The 15,642-nt window shown below is 36.4% G+C and overlaps 1 protein-coding gene across 4 annotated transcripts in view; it reads left to right on the top strand.

Moving 5' to 3' along the window:
- The window catches only part of RC3H2 (ring finger and CCCH-type domains 2), a 59,713-nt gene extending 47,540 nt beyond the window's left edge, over positions 1–12,173 (top strand). Inside the window, exons 11-21 of one of the 4 annotated variants that reach the window (XM_019970779.2) lie at positions 85–299; positions 966–1,399; positions 1,977–2,147; positions 3,910–4,056; positions 4,409–4,622; positions 4,855–4,939; positions 5,208–5,289; positions 5,390–5,524; positions 5,792–5,899; positions 5,997–6,145; positions 6,907–12,173. In XM_019970779.2, the coding sequence (XP_019826338.2) occupies positions 85–299; positions 966–1,399; positions 1,977–2,147; positions 3,910–4,056; positions 4,409–4,622; positions 4,855–4,939; positions 5,208–5,289; positions 5,390–5,524; positions 5,792–5,899; positions 5,997–6,145; positions 6,907–7,102 (1,936 nt within the window). In that variant the 3' untranslated portion in view covers positions 7,103–12,173. Of the gene's footprint in view, positions 1–84; positions 300–965; positions 1,400–1,976; positions 2,148–3,909; positions 4,057–4,408; positions 4,623–4,854; positions 4,940–5,207; positions 5,290–5,389; positions 5,525–5,791; positions 5,900–5,974; positions 6,146–6,906 lie in introns of those variants that run through there. The other 3 variants (XM_019970782.2, XM_019970781.2, XM_070799214.1) reach the window with 3 other exon arrangements.
- Positions 12,174–15,642: the final 3,469 nt, after the last annotated feature.

Genomic DNA, 15,642 nt, shown 5'->3' with positions numbered 1-15,642 from the left:
ATTTTATGAAAAATTCCTAATGATGAAGACTTAACGGACATAGGCAGTGATGTATCATTTCCATTTGTTAAATTTTTCCTCTAGTAAAATTGGCTCTCCACCCAAGACTCCTGTAAGTAATGTAGCGGCTACCTCAGCTGGGCCCACTAGTGCTGGAACAGAGCTGAATTCTGTGCCTCCAAAATCCAGCCCATTTATCACTAGAGTACCAGTATATCCTCAGCATTCTGAAAACATTCAGTATTTTCAAGATCCAAGGACTCAGATACCCTTTGAAGTCCCACAGTACCCACAGACTGGTAAGTGATTTTAGATAATTCTAAGAAAAAGAAACTACAATATAACATTTGTTGTAGTAAATCATTGAGTCATTTATAGCTATCTAGAATATCTACATTAAAAAAATTAATCCTTTGGACTGTATGACCCTTAAATTTTCTTCCTGTCTTAAGAATCTATGATTCTACCTACCAATAGTTTTAATATTTTTCAGTCCTATGAATCAAATATGGGGTTCATGATGAGCTTTAGTGAGTTTTGTATATCCTCAGAAATAATATACTAAGTGTTTGGTGTATATACACTTAAAGTATAATTTTGAAAGGACAGCACACAGCTTATATGGATTAAGAAGGATGTCTTTAAACTCTGCTCCCCAAAAGATTAAGAATCAATGATCTAACTAATTACTTAAACCAAAACCTGTGGCCCTCGAAGGAAATTTACCAGGCATCTGTTAATAGTTCATTGTATGTTTTTAAGGAGCAGTTTAACAAAATGTTGAATGTTAAGGATTTTGATATAGTGGTGTCTTGAAAGCATGTAGTATCTTTGTAATCCAGGGGTAACTAAAATTCAAAACTTATGTTATTTTCCCACATTAAAGGCTGCTTTAGACTTAAACCATTATAAGATGTTAAATATTACTAAAATTACATTAAATATTCCTCTTTCCAATTTTCAAGGATACTACCCACCACCTCCAACGGTACCAGCTGGTGTGGCTCCCTGTGTTCCTCGCTTTGTGAGGTCCAATAATGTTCCAGAGTCCTCCCTCCCACCTGCTTCCATGCCATATGCCGATCATTACAGTACATTTTCCCCTCGAGATCGAATGAATTCTTCTCCTTACCAACCTCCTCCTCCGCAGCCGTATGGACCAGTTCCCCCAGTACCTTCTGGAATGTATGCTCCTGTGTACGACAGCAGGCGCATCTGGCGCCCACCTATGTACCAACGAGATGACATTATTAGAAGCAATTCTTTACCTCCAATGGATGTGATGCACTCGTCAGTGTATCAGACGTCTTTGCGGGAAAGATATAACTCATTAGATGGGTATTATTCAGTGGCTTGTCAGCCACCAAGTGAGCCAAGGACAACTGTGCCTTTACCAAGGGTAAGTGATAATGGAACTAGGAATGCTAGCTAGTACAGCACAGTGGTTAAGAGTCTAGTGTCTGATGTTACAACATTTGGGTATATCCTGGCTCCTTCACTTACTAATTGTGTAACTTAATGGAATTTACTTGACTTCTCTATGTCAGTTTTTTCACTTTTGATGGAAATAATAGTAGTACCTACCTCATAAGGCTGTTGTGAGGATTAAATCAGAAAAAGCTCTTAGACTTGGACCTGATGCATATACATGCTCAATAAATGTTATGTTTGGATACGAAAGTGATCAGAAAGTAAAAAGAAATCTTCAAGATACAAAGACAGGGCCTGTTTTTTACTATCCCCACATATATACATACGATTTTCCTAAACCAGAAAAGTGAGTGCTCAGATTTTACTCTTAACATTATTTAAACCCTTTCATTTAAGTGTATGGAGAATAGGCTAGGGGGACTTCCCTTCTGTATTCTTTTTTGTCCCAACAGTATAATAAATGTTCACATTATTTCCACAGAGCATAGTTAAATTTATTTACTGCTCCCTAGATGATTAAGATTGTTTCTTTTGTCCCCCCTTAGGAACCTTGTGGTCATTTGAAGACCAGTTGCGAGGAGCAGATAAGAAGAAAGCCAGAGCAGTGGGCACAGTACCACACTCAGAAAGCACCTCTTGTCTCTTCAACTCTTCCTGTGGCAACACAGTCACCAACACCACCTTCTCCTCTATTCAGTGTAGACTTTCGCACTGATGTAAGAAAGAAAGGTTTTAATCACTTGATGTTGCAGGGACAGGTCAGACGACTGACTTCAGAGCACTCATTCAAGCTAGGGATAGCTGTGTTGGATATTTTGCATTGGTTTGGTGGCAGTTGAGTTTAATTCAATAAACATTGAGTATGTAAGCTCTATGGCCAGGCATTGTGACACTGAAGACTGCTAACAAATCACAGTCCTTTTCCACCAAGAATTCAAGTCTTTTCAGCACTATAGTTCTCCTTATTTTTATAGATTTTATTGATAAATAAGATTTATACCCACCATTTATTGAGCACTTACGTGGCCAGGCACTGTGCTAAGCATTTACATGTTATTTAATTCTTACAAAATCCTTAGGGGGCAGGTATTACCCATATTTTATAGGTTAGGAATCCTACTCAGAGAAGTTAAGTAATTTGCCCAAGTAATAAATCGAGCCTATAAATAGCTTGGATTTGAATTCTGGTCTGTCTGAGGCGTTTCTTCCCTACTTCACAAGAAGTGCAGAAATGACTATTATTCATGGTGTTTTAAATCACTGTTAAGTATTGTTCTTATCATTTCAAGACAGGTTTTGTACCAGGATTGTTTTAATGTACCCTGTTTTCCATACTGTTATATTTAGAGCAAACCGTTAATTTTTCTTTGATTCATCTGGTTTATTCCCTATCCCTAGATATACTAATATAAATTTTTTTTCTAACCTTTTCATTAAATTTGCAAAATTTCAACATATGCAAAAAGAGAATAGTAATAAACTTCATGTATCCATTATACAGTTATCAACTCAGCCAATCTTGTTTCATTTGTAGCCCTTCTTCCTACTGATTTATTTTGAAATAATCCTGGAAGTAATCCTAGACATCATATTTTTCCATCCGTAACTGTTGAATTTTTAAAATAGACATATTTTTTTAAAAATCCTAGATAGCATATTTTTCCATCCATAAATTTGAATTTTTAAATTCATCTTCCCAGTCCCTTTGTCAGATCCCCAGGCTGGGAAGCCTGACCTGGGGCTCAGAATCTTCACAATAGTGGGAGAACTTCTTTGGTATTATTGTTAACCAGTTTGTGGGTCACTCATCTGGCTGGTATGGGATTTGGTTTCATTGTGATTGTACCCTTCCTACCACATCAGTGTGGTTTCTCCTTTGTCTTTGGACGTGTCAGGTATCTTTTTTTCATGGGTTCTAGCATCCTCCAGTCAATGTTTGTTTAACACCTAGTTGCAATTTCAGTGCTCTCGCAGGAGGAGATGAGCGCATGTCCTTCTACTCTGCCATCTTGAACCAATCCCGATCCAAATTTATCTCATCAAAATTAGACTTCTTCAAAGCAGCTAACCATCTTGAGAAGAGTGTTGCCACTTGCTTAATACGAAAATGTATTTCTATGTATGTGTTTATGTATGTGTGTGTTTTTTTTGCTTTTTTTCATTTTTTGGAGCACTTTGTACCATGTTAGAGGCATGCTGTAAATTGTTTTTTATTCTGGGTAGTGTCACTCTGGGGTTCCTTATGAATTCTTAAAGGACAAAGTGAAAAAGAGAAGGCATTCTGTTTCTGTTAAGATGTAATATAAATACGTACTATTTATAACTTTTTACAGTTTTTATATTAGTTATTGAATGTTTAATTATTCACTATAAAGTGCTGTGAATTCTATAATAGTTACTGTATATTAGTTACAAGTTTGTAATTTAAATTTCTTATCAATTGCCTTTGCTTTTATTTTTCGTTCTTTTTTTAACCAGTTCTCTGAAAATGTGAGTGGCACAAAATTTGAAGATGATCATCTTTCCCATTATTCTCCCTGGTCTTGTGGCACCATCGGTTCTTGTATAAATGCCATTGATTCAGAGCCCAGAGATGTGATTGCTAATTCAAATGCGGTATTAATGGTATGATTTGGGGGGCAAGGGTTATGCATGTTGATTCAAATTTTAGAAGGATTGAAAGCTTTCGTCTTCATTTTGTTGCTATATACAGTAACTCATCTGTAAGCAGCAGATATATTTAGGTAAGTCTGAAATAAATTGCAGCCAGTGTTTATTTTATTTTATTTTATTTTTTTCAGTGTTTAAATTATTTGAACATAGTGTTTTAAAAATAGATGTTGGGTTATGACTGAGATATACAGTTAATATTAAATTTACCAGAGAACCTAATTTCATGTTTTTTTTGAAAGCTTTTACTTGTATTATTAGCTGAAATAATTGCCCACGATCTATTTATTTTCTTCTGTTTATACAGGACCTGGACAGTGGGGATGTTAAGAGAAGAGTGCATTTATTTGAAACTCAGAGAAGGACAAAAGAAGAAGATCCAATAATTCCTTTTAGTGATGGACCCATCATCTCAAAATGGGGTGCGATTTCTAGATCTTCCCGTACTGGTTACCATACCACGGACCCTGTCCAGGCCACTGCTTCCCAAGGAAGTGCAACCAAGCCCATCAGTGTATCAGGTAATCCATATCATTAGTACTTCACCTGGTATGGTCTAGCACTGTGCTTTATAATCCTCACTCTGTTAGGTATAGAACATGTCTCTCCATTTAACAACCACTGTAAACCTAGAGTTAAACAGCTTAGCCAGGAGAGCATGGCTACTTAGATAAAAGTGGATTTTTGGGGGAAGGTATACATTCACATCTGCATCTAATTTTTCACTTTTCTGGTCATTGTTTCTTTCTACAGATTATGTACCTTATGTCAATGCTGTTGATTCAAGGTGGAGTTCATATGGTAATGAGGCTACATCATCAGCACATTATATTGAACGGTAACGTTGCTCTTAATTCTTTAGGATTCTCTATTCTCAGACTTGTCTATATTCCCAAAGTACAGATCGAAGTCCCAGTTATTCATGAACTGTGTTTTGCTAGTGTTAACTATATAATGAATTTCTGAAAAAAGTTTACATCTGGAATAATGATTGAAACTTTCAGGGTTGATCTGTTATGTAAAACATATATAGTATATAGTTATTATATAGTCATTACTTCTTTAGTTGCTTCATTTTGTAACAGTAAACAAATTTCTCTTTAAAGCGACAGATTCATTGTTACCGATTTATCTGGTCATAGAAAGCATTCCAGTACTGGAGACCTTTTGAGCATTGAACTTCAGCAGGTAGGCTCTGTGTCAGTCAGCTTTGAGTTTATTTTTAAAAAAAGAATGATGTTTAAAAGCTAAAGGCTGGAACCTGACTCTCTTTTTTTTTCCCCTCTAGGCCAAGAGTAACTCATTGCTTCTTCAGAGGGAGGCCAATGCTCTGGCTATGCAACAGAAGTGGAATTCCCTGGATGAAGGCCGTCACCTCACATTAAATCTTCTAAGTAAGGAAATTGAACTGAGAAATGGAGAGGTAAGGACACTGACCCTCTCAGCTTCATCCCTGGTATATTTGCTGTTTGCTGCTGCTGCATGTTGTTTTATCCATTGTTTAGTGCATTTTACGCCATTACTTAGCATGGCTTTTTCTGGTAGATGATTGCTTTTAAAATTTAACAGTAGCAATAAAATTGTAATCCCAGATTTCTTTTCTTATATCAGTCATTGAGATTCGCATTTTCATTTAAAAGGGAAGCCCCAGTTTCCACAGATATGAAATCAGTATTTTTCTTAATTACAGAGTGATTATACAGAAGATGCAGCTGATACTAAGCCTGATAGGGATATTGAGTTAGAGCTGTCAGCACTTGATACTGATGAACCTGATGGACAAGGTGAACAGATTGAAGTAAGTACCACAATTAGATATCCAGGAGGCTTTACTCCACTGGAAATTAAAGTACACAACATGTTCCTCCCGAAGGATTAACATTTTATTTGCGTAGGAGATCCTGGACATACAGCTTGGTATCAGTTCTCAAAATGATCAGTTGCTGAATGGAACAGCAGTAGAGAATGGGCATCCAGTCCAGCAGCACCAAGAGGAGCCTCTGGAGCAGAAGAGACAGAGTTTAGGTGAAGACCGTGTGATTCTGTGAGTGTTAGACGTAAGATTCATAACCACTGGGCATAAGCCATGAATATTTAAAGAGAAATAGATACACCATTAAATTCATTTTTGATTTTATCCTATGAGGGGAAAACCTCATAGTAATAAGGCAATGATTTGGTCAGTCTGGATTTTTAGGAGAGCAGAGGTAAATTTGAACTGTCAAAGTGCTCCATGCTAGTAGCCTCAAACGTGCTTTTTATTGGGATCAATGTTTATTTTTATACTTGAGCATCAGAAGGATAAGATGGTTGGATGTCATCACTGACTCTGGACATGAGTTTAAGCAAACTCAGGGAGATAGTGAAGGACAGGGAGGCCTGGCATGCTGCAGCTCTTGGTGTCACAAAGAGTCAGACATGACTTAGCGACTGAACAACAATCAGGTTATACTTTCACTGTCTGACAGGCAAGCATCAAAACTACAAAATGCAGAATGAAAACCTAAATAAAGGGTTTCCCTTTAAAAAAATCATGTTAAGATATTCTCGATCGTTAGTATAATTACTGCCAAAAATATGGGTTTATCATGAACTTGATAGTTTGTTGGCCTTAAACTAACCAATCTTCTAATTTTTTATTATAATTTTTCAAAAATGGGATTTTTTTTTAGTCACTAAAAAAAAAGATATGCTGTTTCTAGGGGCTCTTAAAGTGTGTTATAGCTTTTATTCAGCATGCATGGTTACTCCTAAAAGTTTTCGCTTAAAGCTAATTTGTTTTCAATGTCATTTATTTTCTCCCAGGGAAGAGCAAAAAACAATTCTGCCGGTAACTTCTTGCTTTAGCCAGCCACTCCCAGTGTCCATCAGCAATGCGAGTGGCCTACCCATCACCACATCTGTCAGTGTTGGCAACCTCATTCTGAAAACTCATGTTATGTCTGAAGATAAAAACGACTTTTTAAAATCCGTTGCAAATGGGAAGATGGTTAATAGCTGAAAGGAGGTTCATCTTTCAAATTTGTGACCATACCATGGAAGCATTTACACTAGCTTTTTATATATATAATATATATTATATAATGTATATTTTTTTTAAAAAAAAGATATTACTGGGGGCATCCATTTCCTGTGGACTCTTTGATACTTTAAGCCCTCTTGCATTAGCATTATGAAAAAAAAGAAAATTTACTTTACTAGGGTAACACGTTCACTTTCCAGAAGTGATTGGAATTTGGACATTTAACTTAAGCTTCAAGCAGCTTTTTATGAGTTTGTAGCAATCCGGTGCAGTAACTGAGCCATTTCCTATTTTAAATGGCTTCTATAGAAAATTAACAACTCAGTTATTAAACTAGCAGGATCCTACAATGATACATCTAGTGAAAGTAGACTTAATTAACTTATTTATTTCTATTTTATGTTTCACTGAGAGAAGTTTCCATCTCATTCCAGCTGCTTTATTTATCTTTTTCATGGGACTTTGCATGGATTTTTTTTCCTTTTTTTTTTTTTTTTTTAAATTTTGAAGAGTGGAGTTAGACGTTCTTACCATAGAATTTTACAGGGTTATATACTAGGTTTCTTTACTGCATTATATGTAGGAGTGTGGTGCAGTGCTTTTATCTGTAGCATTTAACTTTTTTTTCAGTTTTCCATTTTTCAAGAATAGTTTCTGCTTTGTTAATATTTATACACAGGCTACTTGTTGAAGTAAGTAATTAAATATATAACCAAGTGCCTAAGTCTTTCAGCTGATGTACTAGATATTAAATTCTCCTAAGTTATGCAGAATCGTTTTTACAATTTTGATAAATTATGCACTAATGTAATGGCAGTTTTTTAAAATGCAGATTTAAGCCTGTACATTATTGAATCTGATGACTTGGCAAAAGAATCAGGTGCTTTCAGCTTTTTGAGAAAACCCTGTATGTAGCGTTTGCACTGACTAACAAGATGGTATTGCTGGGTTTTTAATTTAATTAATTTGGATGTTCATTGCATTATCTTGGTTAAATATTGTTTATTGTTACTTCATGTTGGGGTTTAATTTTCTTTGTTTTCTGTTAGGTTGATAAGACTATGAACCATGTAATAATAGAATATTGGCTAACCTTTATTCATACTTAAAAACATGAATGATTGCTGCCCTGCTAAAATGTGACTGAAAAGTGTTTTGACTTGGCATCTGAAAGTATGCAGTATGTTCAACCAGCTGTGCTCCAGATTTGTGGGAGATATTTTACTGAAACCTAAATTTCAGTCAACATTTGAAAACAAAAGCTGGGCATTCCTTCCTGGTGATCTTACCTATAGTTTGTGTCTTTGTTTCCCCCCCCCCCTTATTTCTTTAAGATTAGTTTGACTTTTATTATTATTTTTTAATTAACTTCTGTGAAGTTGTTTACTCTGAAAATTGTACTGGAATATTTTAAGCCAAGCTGATCTTTCACCAGGTGTACTGTATGTAAGGGCTTTTCCTGCTAGCAAGATGCTTAAACAGGATCATGTTATTGGTCGTCTGAGCTATTTAGTTGTTTTACAAAACCACAGCATTGTATCAGATAAGATTTTGATAAAAAGTTTTGTGCACATTTCCAGGGGCGGGAGGGTTGACATTTCCCTGAAATTTCTTGATCAGAATGAGTAAATACTGGTGTTTGATACCTGTCTTAATGAACATGCTCATAAGGTGACTGATAAGTTGTAAATATACCTGAGAAACAAAGGGGTAGTTTTGATATTCTGGTGTCAGTATGGAAGATCTTACACATTTATTTAATACTCAGATGTATGAAGATGTTTGTTTGTAGCATAACAGCACAGTAGCCTTGACTTAGTTTCCTTTGGTTAGTACTGTACCTTTTTGCCATGGCCAGTGCCCCTTTCCCTGCAAAGACATTTTATTTATTTCACTCTGTAACCTGAAATGAATAGGAACAAGAGTTTTAAACCATGTTACATTAACTTATTTCCAACATTATGAATTAGCCTAGGATATTACAGGAACGTGATTGTTATATAATTTATATCAGAACCTTTCTATAAAATATGCGCTTATTACATTTGAAATGCTTCCAATGTACTTTATTTGCTGTTTGTATTTCCAAAAAGGATATGCAAACCAGTATGTCTATTTCATGGATATTTAAATAGTGAGATCTTCCATGTTGAAGGTAATGTATTTTTTTTTAAGATTTTAAAATTGCTATTTTGTTACAAAATAGAGACCTATTAACAGTTTGAGAGCTCCTTATGTGCCCTCAGGGAAAGAACCCTCTGTGCAACAGAACTACGCAAAACATCTTCAGCACGTTCTGAGGGTGAATATATACTACATAAATTGATCTTGTGTATTTAACCTTATCTTTTTAATTTTAAAATTGAAGTTTTGAAACTTGGTTGTGCTCTGCTGGAGGGGGTTGGGATAAACTGCTTAGGTGTTTGCCTACTTGTCCAGTGAAATTACATTTGCATCAGTGTATGTATATACCTGCCAACTTTATTGGTATGTCTCAGAACACTTATATTAAAATAATGCTTGTCTTGCAGCAGGTGATCCCATAAAACAATAATTCCTTGTTCTTAAAAACTTACTCTCTTCCTCACTAACAGCATAGGAATTGTTTCTGTGTAGGGATGATTCTGTATTGCATCCTTTATGTAGTGACCATCTTCTGTTTCTCATGGCGTGAAGTAAATGTGTAGTAAAGACATTGGTTCTCTGCCACTTGAGAAGAAAGAGCAGTTTATCTGATCCTTCTTCTGAAAGGTACCTAATGGTATCATAGAGGAGAAAATCACAAATCAGACCTAGAGTGTGACTTTTATAGTGGGGTTATTCCCTGTCATTTGACCCTTTTACCAACATGTTCATGATGTACATATATTTGAAATCAAAAGATATAAAGCAATAGGAGAGGAAGTTTGTAATGTCAACTAAACTGCATATGTGGTGTGTGGTCTAATTAGGAAAAAGTAGTCTGAGGTCTGAAAAGTGGGAAAATGGTGGGGGGTTTTTGTTTTGTTTTGACTTTTTGTGTTTTGTAAAACTTCTGAGTCACATTCTGAAGTTCATGTGCCTCATTCAGATACTATGATGTAGCATCAGTAGTTCTTTCCTTATGGTCCCATCTCACCTCATGAATCCTGAGAAAGTTACTGAAGTATTTTGTCTAGTTGGTACCTGAACAAAGCAGATTCCTTTGCTTTCCTGCCATGACTTTCAATACCATCTCATAAACCAGCGTCATGCGTGAAAGTTGTGGATCGTAATTTTTAAGAGGAGGTACTTCGGTGGGTCAGTAGCACTGATACTTTTCCTAGTAGCTGTTTACTCTCAGAATAATAAATGAAACCTCCTATGCTAGAAATGAAATTTTCTATTTGTGTGGATCTGGTCACTTTCAACTCACATTTCAAGTTGATTCTAAGTTTATAAAGCACATCTCAGTTTTGTATGTTGCTTTGAGAAAATTACAGGATGCACAGTAATTTGTAGGAATTTAAAATGGGATCATTTAAACATTTGAAAATTTGTTTTAAAAACCATCTAGCTTGCTTGTACATTTTAGATGTTAAAGCCCTTGTTGTCTTGTTAACAGGCGTGGAGTTTGTAATGATCAGATTGAGCATGTGATTTCAGCTTTGAATCTGAATATTTCTTCCCTAGTTGCTAGATTCATTTTCTGAGCAGACTGTCACTAGTATTGGTGACTAATCATTCAAGGGGAAAGTTGCATTTGCAACTGTGTATTGCTTTTCTGGAAGAAATTTCCTTGTGTCTTAGTGAATGAAGAGTGTTGTTGGGATCACTTGCTGTAACTCCTACATAAGAACCCCTTCTGCAAGCAGAACACAAATGCACATGCTCAAGGAGTATCTCATCTTCTGAATAAATTGAATAAATTTGCTAGTCATTCCTTTATACTAGCGGTTTCTTTGTATCCCTTTGCTGGCAAGGGAATACAAGGAGTCAAGGCCACCAATCAGAACACCCCACATTTGAGTGGAGTCCTATTTTTACTCCAAGAGCAGTTATTCCCCCGAAGTCTGAAATTGGCAGTTTTTTTCTTTTTTTAAATAAAAAAATTTTAAATCTCCTTAAACCAGTGGAACACAGACACTGGCTGCACTTAGTACTGCCAAAAGCCAAGGTCATTTGCATATATTCCATCAATCTGTCCAGAATTAGGCCTCACTTTATAACCCAAGGCATGGAAGTGCATGCATTCTCTTAGCTGGGCAAACAATTATACTGTAGTTGTGATACAACACATGTGGCTTTTATTTGTACTGCACATATCCACTGTACAGCCACTTGGGAGTATCGTGGTTAGCTTGCAGCAACTGCTGTCTGCATTTATACTGTTTATTGCATATTCTTTTCCCTGGAAGTGAAAGAGAAATGTTTTTTCTTGTTGCATTGATTACATTTTATAAATTTGCTTAGCTGGAAAGTTTGGGAAAAGAGGCCTGTTTGTCAATTGTACAACCGATTGTGAAGCTCTAGTGTGAATATTTTTACGTCTGTATTAGACATTTTCTTTGCAAATCTATTGTTCGATTGAAATGTAAATGAAATTAAAAGATGGTGTACACCCATCATGTAAAAAGCAGGCACCATCTCTAAGATGGATTTAATGCTCATTTTTAAGGCATATACTCAGCTTCTATTTAAAACTATAATTTAAAATAATTCTGTACAATGAAATGGGGAATATATATGGGAATAAATTCTATTCCATTTATTTCAATTTGAATTTTCCAAATTGTAATGTTTCCCTTTGTGCTATAGAAATAGGATTAAACAGGGGAAGGCTAGGATTCATAAGGCCTGTATATGGGGGGAGGGCAGAGATGGAACAATGAGGGTTGTGATGATAGTGAATAGCAAAGAGTGAATTCTGTGTGTTTTTGCTGTAGCACTGAAGTGAAGAGATATTAGCTTTGGCTGTTCACAGAATAGAGCATCATGATTTCCAGTGTTTGAGAGAAAATTGATGGAACAAGTTTGCAGTACTTGACATGTATTTGCATGCACAAAATAAAATTATTTGTCCACCTTAAAAGTTGTTTGTTTAGTATCAATATTAAGTTTATAGTGCATTTTAGTTACCTTGACTTCCTTGGCAAATTTTTTGGTTTCACCAAGCTACCAGGATACTCTTTGAGATTTAAATAATCACCTGCCTCATGCATTCATCACTGGTAAGGATCTGAAAGAAGTAGATAGGCCAGGGAGGTTGAAATACTCCTTAATTCGATCAGTCACTTTATTCATTCAATGTAGAGTATTTTCTATATGGAAGATGAGGACATAGATAATGCCAGCAGTTCACAATCTAGTGGAGAAAATAGACTAAATACACAAATAATGATTCTGAAATAGTGTATTAAAGAAGTATGAAGACTATCCAGGGGGACCTCAGAATGTAACAGAGAATGGCCTCAGTGGATCAAGACACCATTTTTACTGGGCCTTGAATAGTTTTACTCATTGACTCAACTGATGAATTTTAACTCCCTGTCTGTGCTGGTCAGTAAGGTTGAATGTCAGTGAAACAAACTAGCCCTTTCTCTTGAAGCTCTCAGCGTGGAACATGGGAAAAATAAATCTGAATAACCAGCTCAGTGAGCTATTTTCTAGTATAAGGTATATGGAGACTCCAGAAGGGAAATGATGGGGTGAATGGTAGTGATAGTGAGCCAGAGGAATTGCTTCTTTGAGAAATTACCTCAGGCTAGACTTCACAGGCTGAATAATATTTCACCATCCAGACCTAAATGGGAGAAAACACCCAAGTACCTACTCTTACCTTCACACCAACCCACTCTGTATCCTAATAATCCTTCACTGTAAATATTATGAGCCTTGTTTTATATTTGAGATGTTAAACTTGCCCAAGACCTTATAACTAGAAAGTAATGGAGTCAGAATTCTGCTTCAAGTCTTATTCTACCTTCCAGAGGTGGTGATGGTTGGAACCTGTTGCAGCCATAAGTGTTAAACAGTGGAAGGAGTGTTTGAGGAATAGCTTAACCAACTCTTGGTGCACTTAATATGTTCCAGACACAGTTCTAAGTGCTATAGGTATAATATCATCTAGGACCATTATTTTCACCATTTTACGGATGAGAAAACTGAGGCAGAGATCTTAGAGAATTTGCCCACGGTCACATAGCTAGATGAGGTAATTGGAGACCTCTGTGAAGGACACTGAATACTAAAGAGACTCTTAGGGAGTCTTGGAAGTTAGATGATCTGATCCATTTGAGGTTTTAGATCACTTTGGCAGTATTGTTAGGTGAAGCTGGAGATTGACCAGCAGGGAAGCAAGTCAACAGTCTAGGTAAGAAGGGTTTAGAGCATGGCCAAAGCAAGGATGGAGGAAAAGAGATGGATTTGAAAAGTAGAACATCTCCACATTGTCATGGATTAAATCTGGCTTAGAATCCCAGACCTCATTGCTGAAAACATCAGTATTTGTGAAATAGGTGATTTTGTATAAGCCCTGAAGTGATCACTGAGTCAGGAAGAAGGGAAAGAACCATGGATAGTTGACTCAAAGGAGAGGAAAGGAGAGGAAACTTAGTGAAGGAAATGAAATCCCAAGAAGATTTTATTTTCTTTATAATTGACACCTATTGAAGTAATTATGCAGTTTAACAAAGACTTTTTTTTTTTATAATTGAGAAGTCCATAGTGCAGTGGTTCCAAATTTACCTGTATATTGCAGTCACCTGGGTGTCTTTAAATAAATCCCAAAGCTCAGAACACACCCCAGACCAATTGAAACAATCTGAGGAGGTGGGATCAAGGCACTGGTACTTTTGAGGCTCCCCAGGTGTTGCCAGTGTGCAGAACGGTTGGGAACCACTGCCATCATGAATGAAATGGGTTTGGAGCCTGTCTTAGCCCAAGTGCATTTGATAAATATCCATCATCAAGTGTTCAGGCTCAGGTAGTTTACGGATAGACTCATGCAACAAATACATTTTTGAGAATCTTCTAAAAACTGGGCATTAGGGATACAGGATTGAATTAGTCCCTTACTTCATGAAACTTAGATTATAGTTTTAAGTTATGTGAACAGTTTTAGATAGGGCCATCTCCTGAACATCTTAACTAGATCTCTAGTAAATATCTCACAAAACCTGTCAGCCCTGCCTCCAAAATAGATACCCAGAATTTCACCACTTCTCACCACAGAGGTCCAAGTCACAGTTATCGCTCACCTGGACTGTGACAGCCTCCTGTTCTCCTTGCTTCTTGCCTCCCCTTCAGTTTGTTCTCCCCACAGCAGCTAGAGAAATCAGTTAAAATGTCAGCTTGATCTCTTCACTGTTGTGCCCAAAACCCTCCAAGTGCTGCTCATCTCACTCAGGGTGAAAGCCAGAGCCTTTTCTTTGATATTTTACTCACTGTGCTCCAGCCGCTTTGGCTACTGATTTCTTCAACAGGCCATCCAGGCCTGCTCCCATCGTAGGGCCTTTACCCATGCTGTCCCCTAAGGTTAGAAGGCTTTCCCGACCCCTGTCAGAATCTTCACTAGATCTCTCGCTTTCATCGGGTCTTTGCTTAAAAGTCAACCTCACTGAAAATGAGATGAAGAGTAATGGGGGTAGAGGGTCAGAGTGCTATTTAAAACATATTTTAACCCAAGAGACTGGATGAGATCAACTGAAGTTTTTTGCTAGTTTGTTTTTAAACTTGATATCCTGAAATAATTATAGATTCACAGGAATTTGCAAAAATAATAGAGTACCCATGTACTCTTCATACAGTTCCCCCAATGGTAGTCTCTTATGTAACTAGACTATAATACTAAAACCAGGAAATTGATGTTAGTCACAATCTATGGAACTTTTTCAAATTTCACCAGCTTTCACATGCATTCATTTTTGTGTGTGTGTTGTGTGTGTGTGTGTGTGTGTGTGTGTGTGTAGTTCTATTCAGTTTTATCACATGTAGGTCTGTGGAACCACCACAGTTCTTGATAACAACTGAAAAAAAAATTATTCTGTCATCTCAGTGGTCCCTCATGTGACCTATCCCTTTATATATATATAAGTGAAATTACGCAGAATGTACCCTTTTGAGATTGGCTTTGTTCATGCAGCCTAATTCCCCTGAAAACCATCCAAATTGCTGCATGTCTTAGTTTCTTCTTTTTATTGCTGAGTAAGTATACCATGGTATGGACATAGCACATTTTGTTTGAACATTCACCCATTTTAGAGCATTTGGGTGATTTTCTCACTATTACAAATAAAGCTGCTATGAACATTTGTGTACATGTCTTTGTGTGGACTTTTTTTTTTTTTTTCCTGTTTCTGAAGTATTTCTTGACCAAGTAGATTAGTGTACTTGATCTACTTCTGAAGGAAATGAATAAATTAAACTATATGGTTTTAACTTAAAAATGGACAAATTCCTAATTTACCAAAAGAGATACAGGATGAAAAAAGAAAACTGGAACAACTCTTATTAGTTACCTGTTATCACATAACAAGAGAATCCTCAAATTTAGTGGCTTA

The sequence above is a fragment of the Bos indicus genome, chromosome 11 (genome assembly GCF_029378745.1).
Source record: "Bos indicus isolate NIAB-ARS_2022 breed Sahiwal x Tharparkar chromosome 11, NIAB-ARS_B.indTharparkar_mat_pri_1.0, whole genome shotgun sequence".
Taxonomy (NCBI): domain Eukaryota; kingdom Metazoa; phylum Chordata; class Mammalia; order Artiodactyla; family Bovidae; genus Bos; species Bos indicus.
This window is presented reverse-complemented; position numbering and strand designations above follow the sequence as displayed.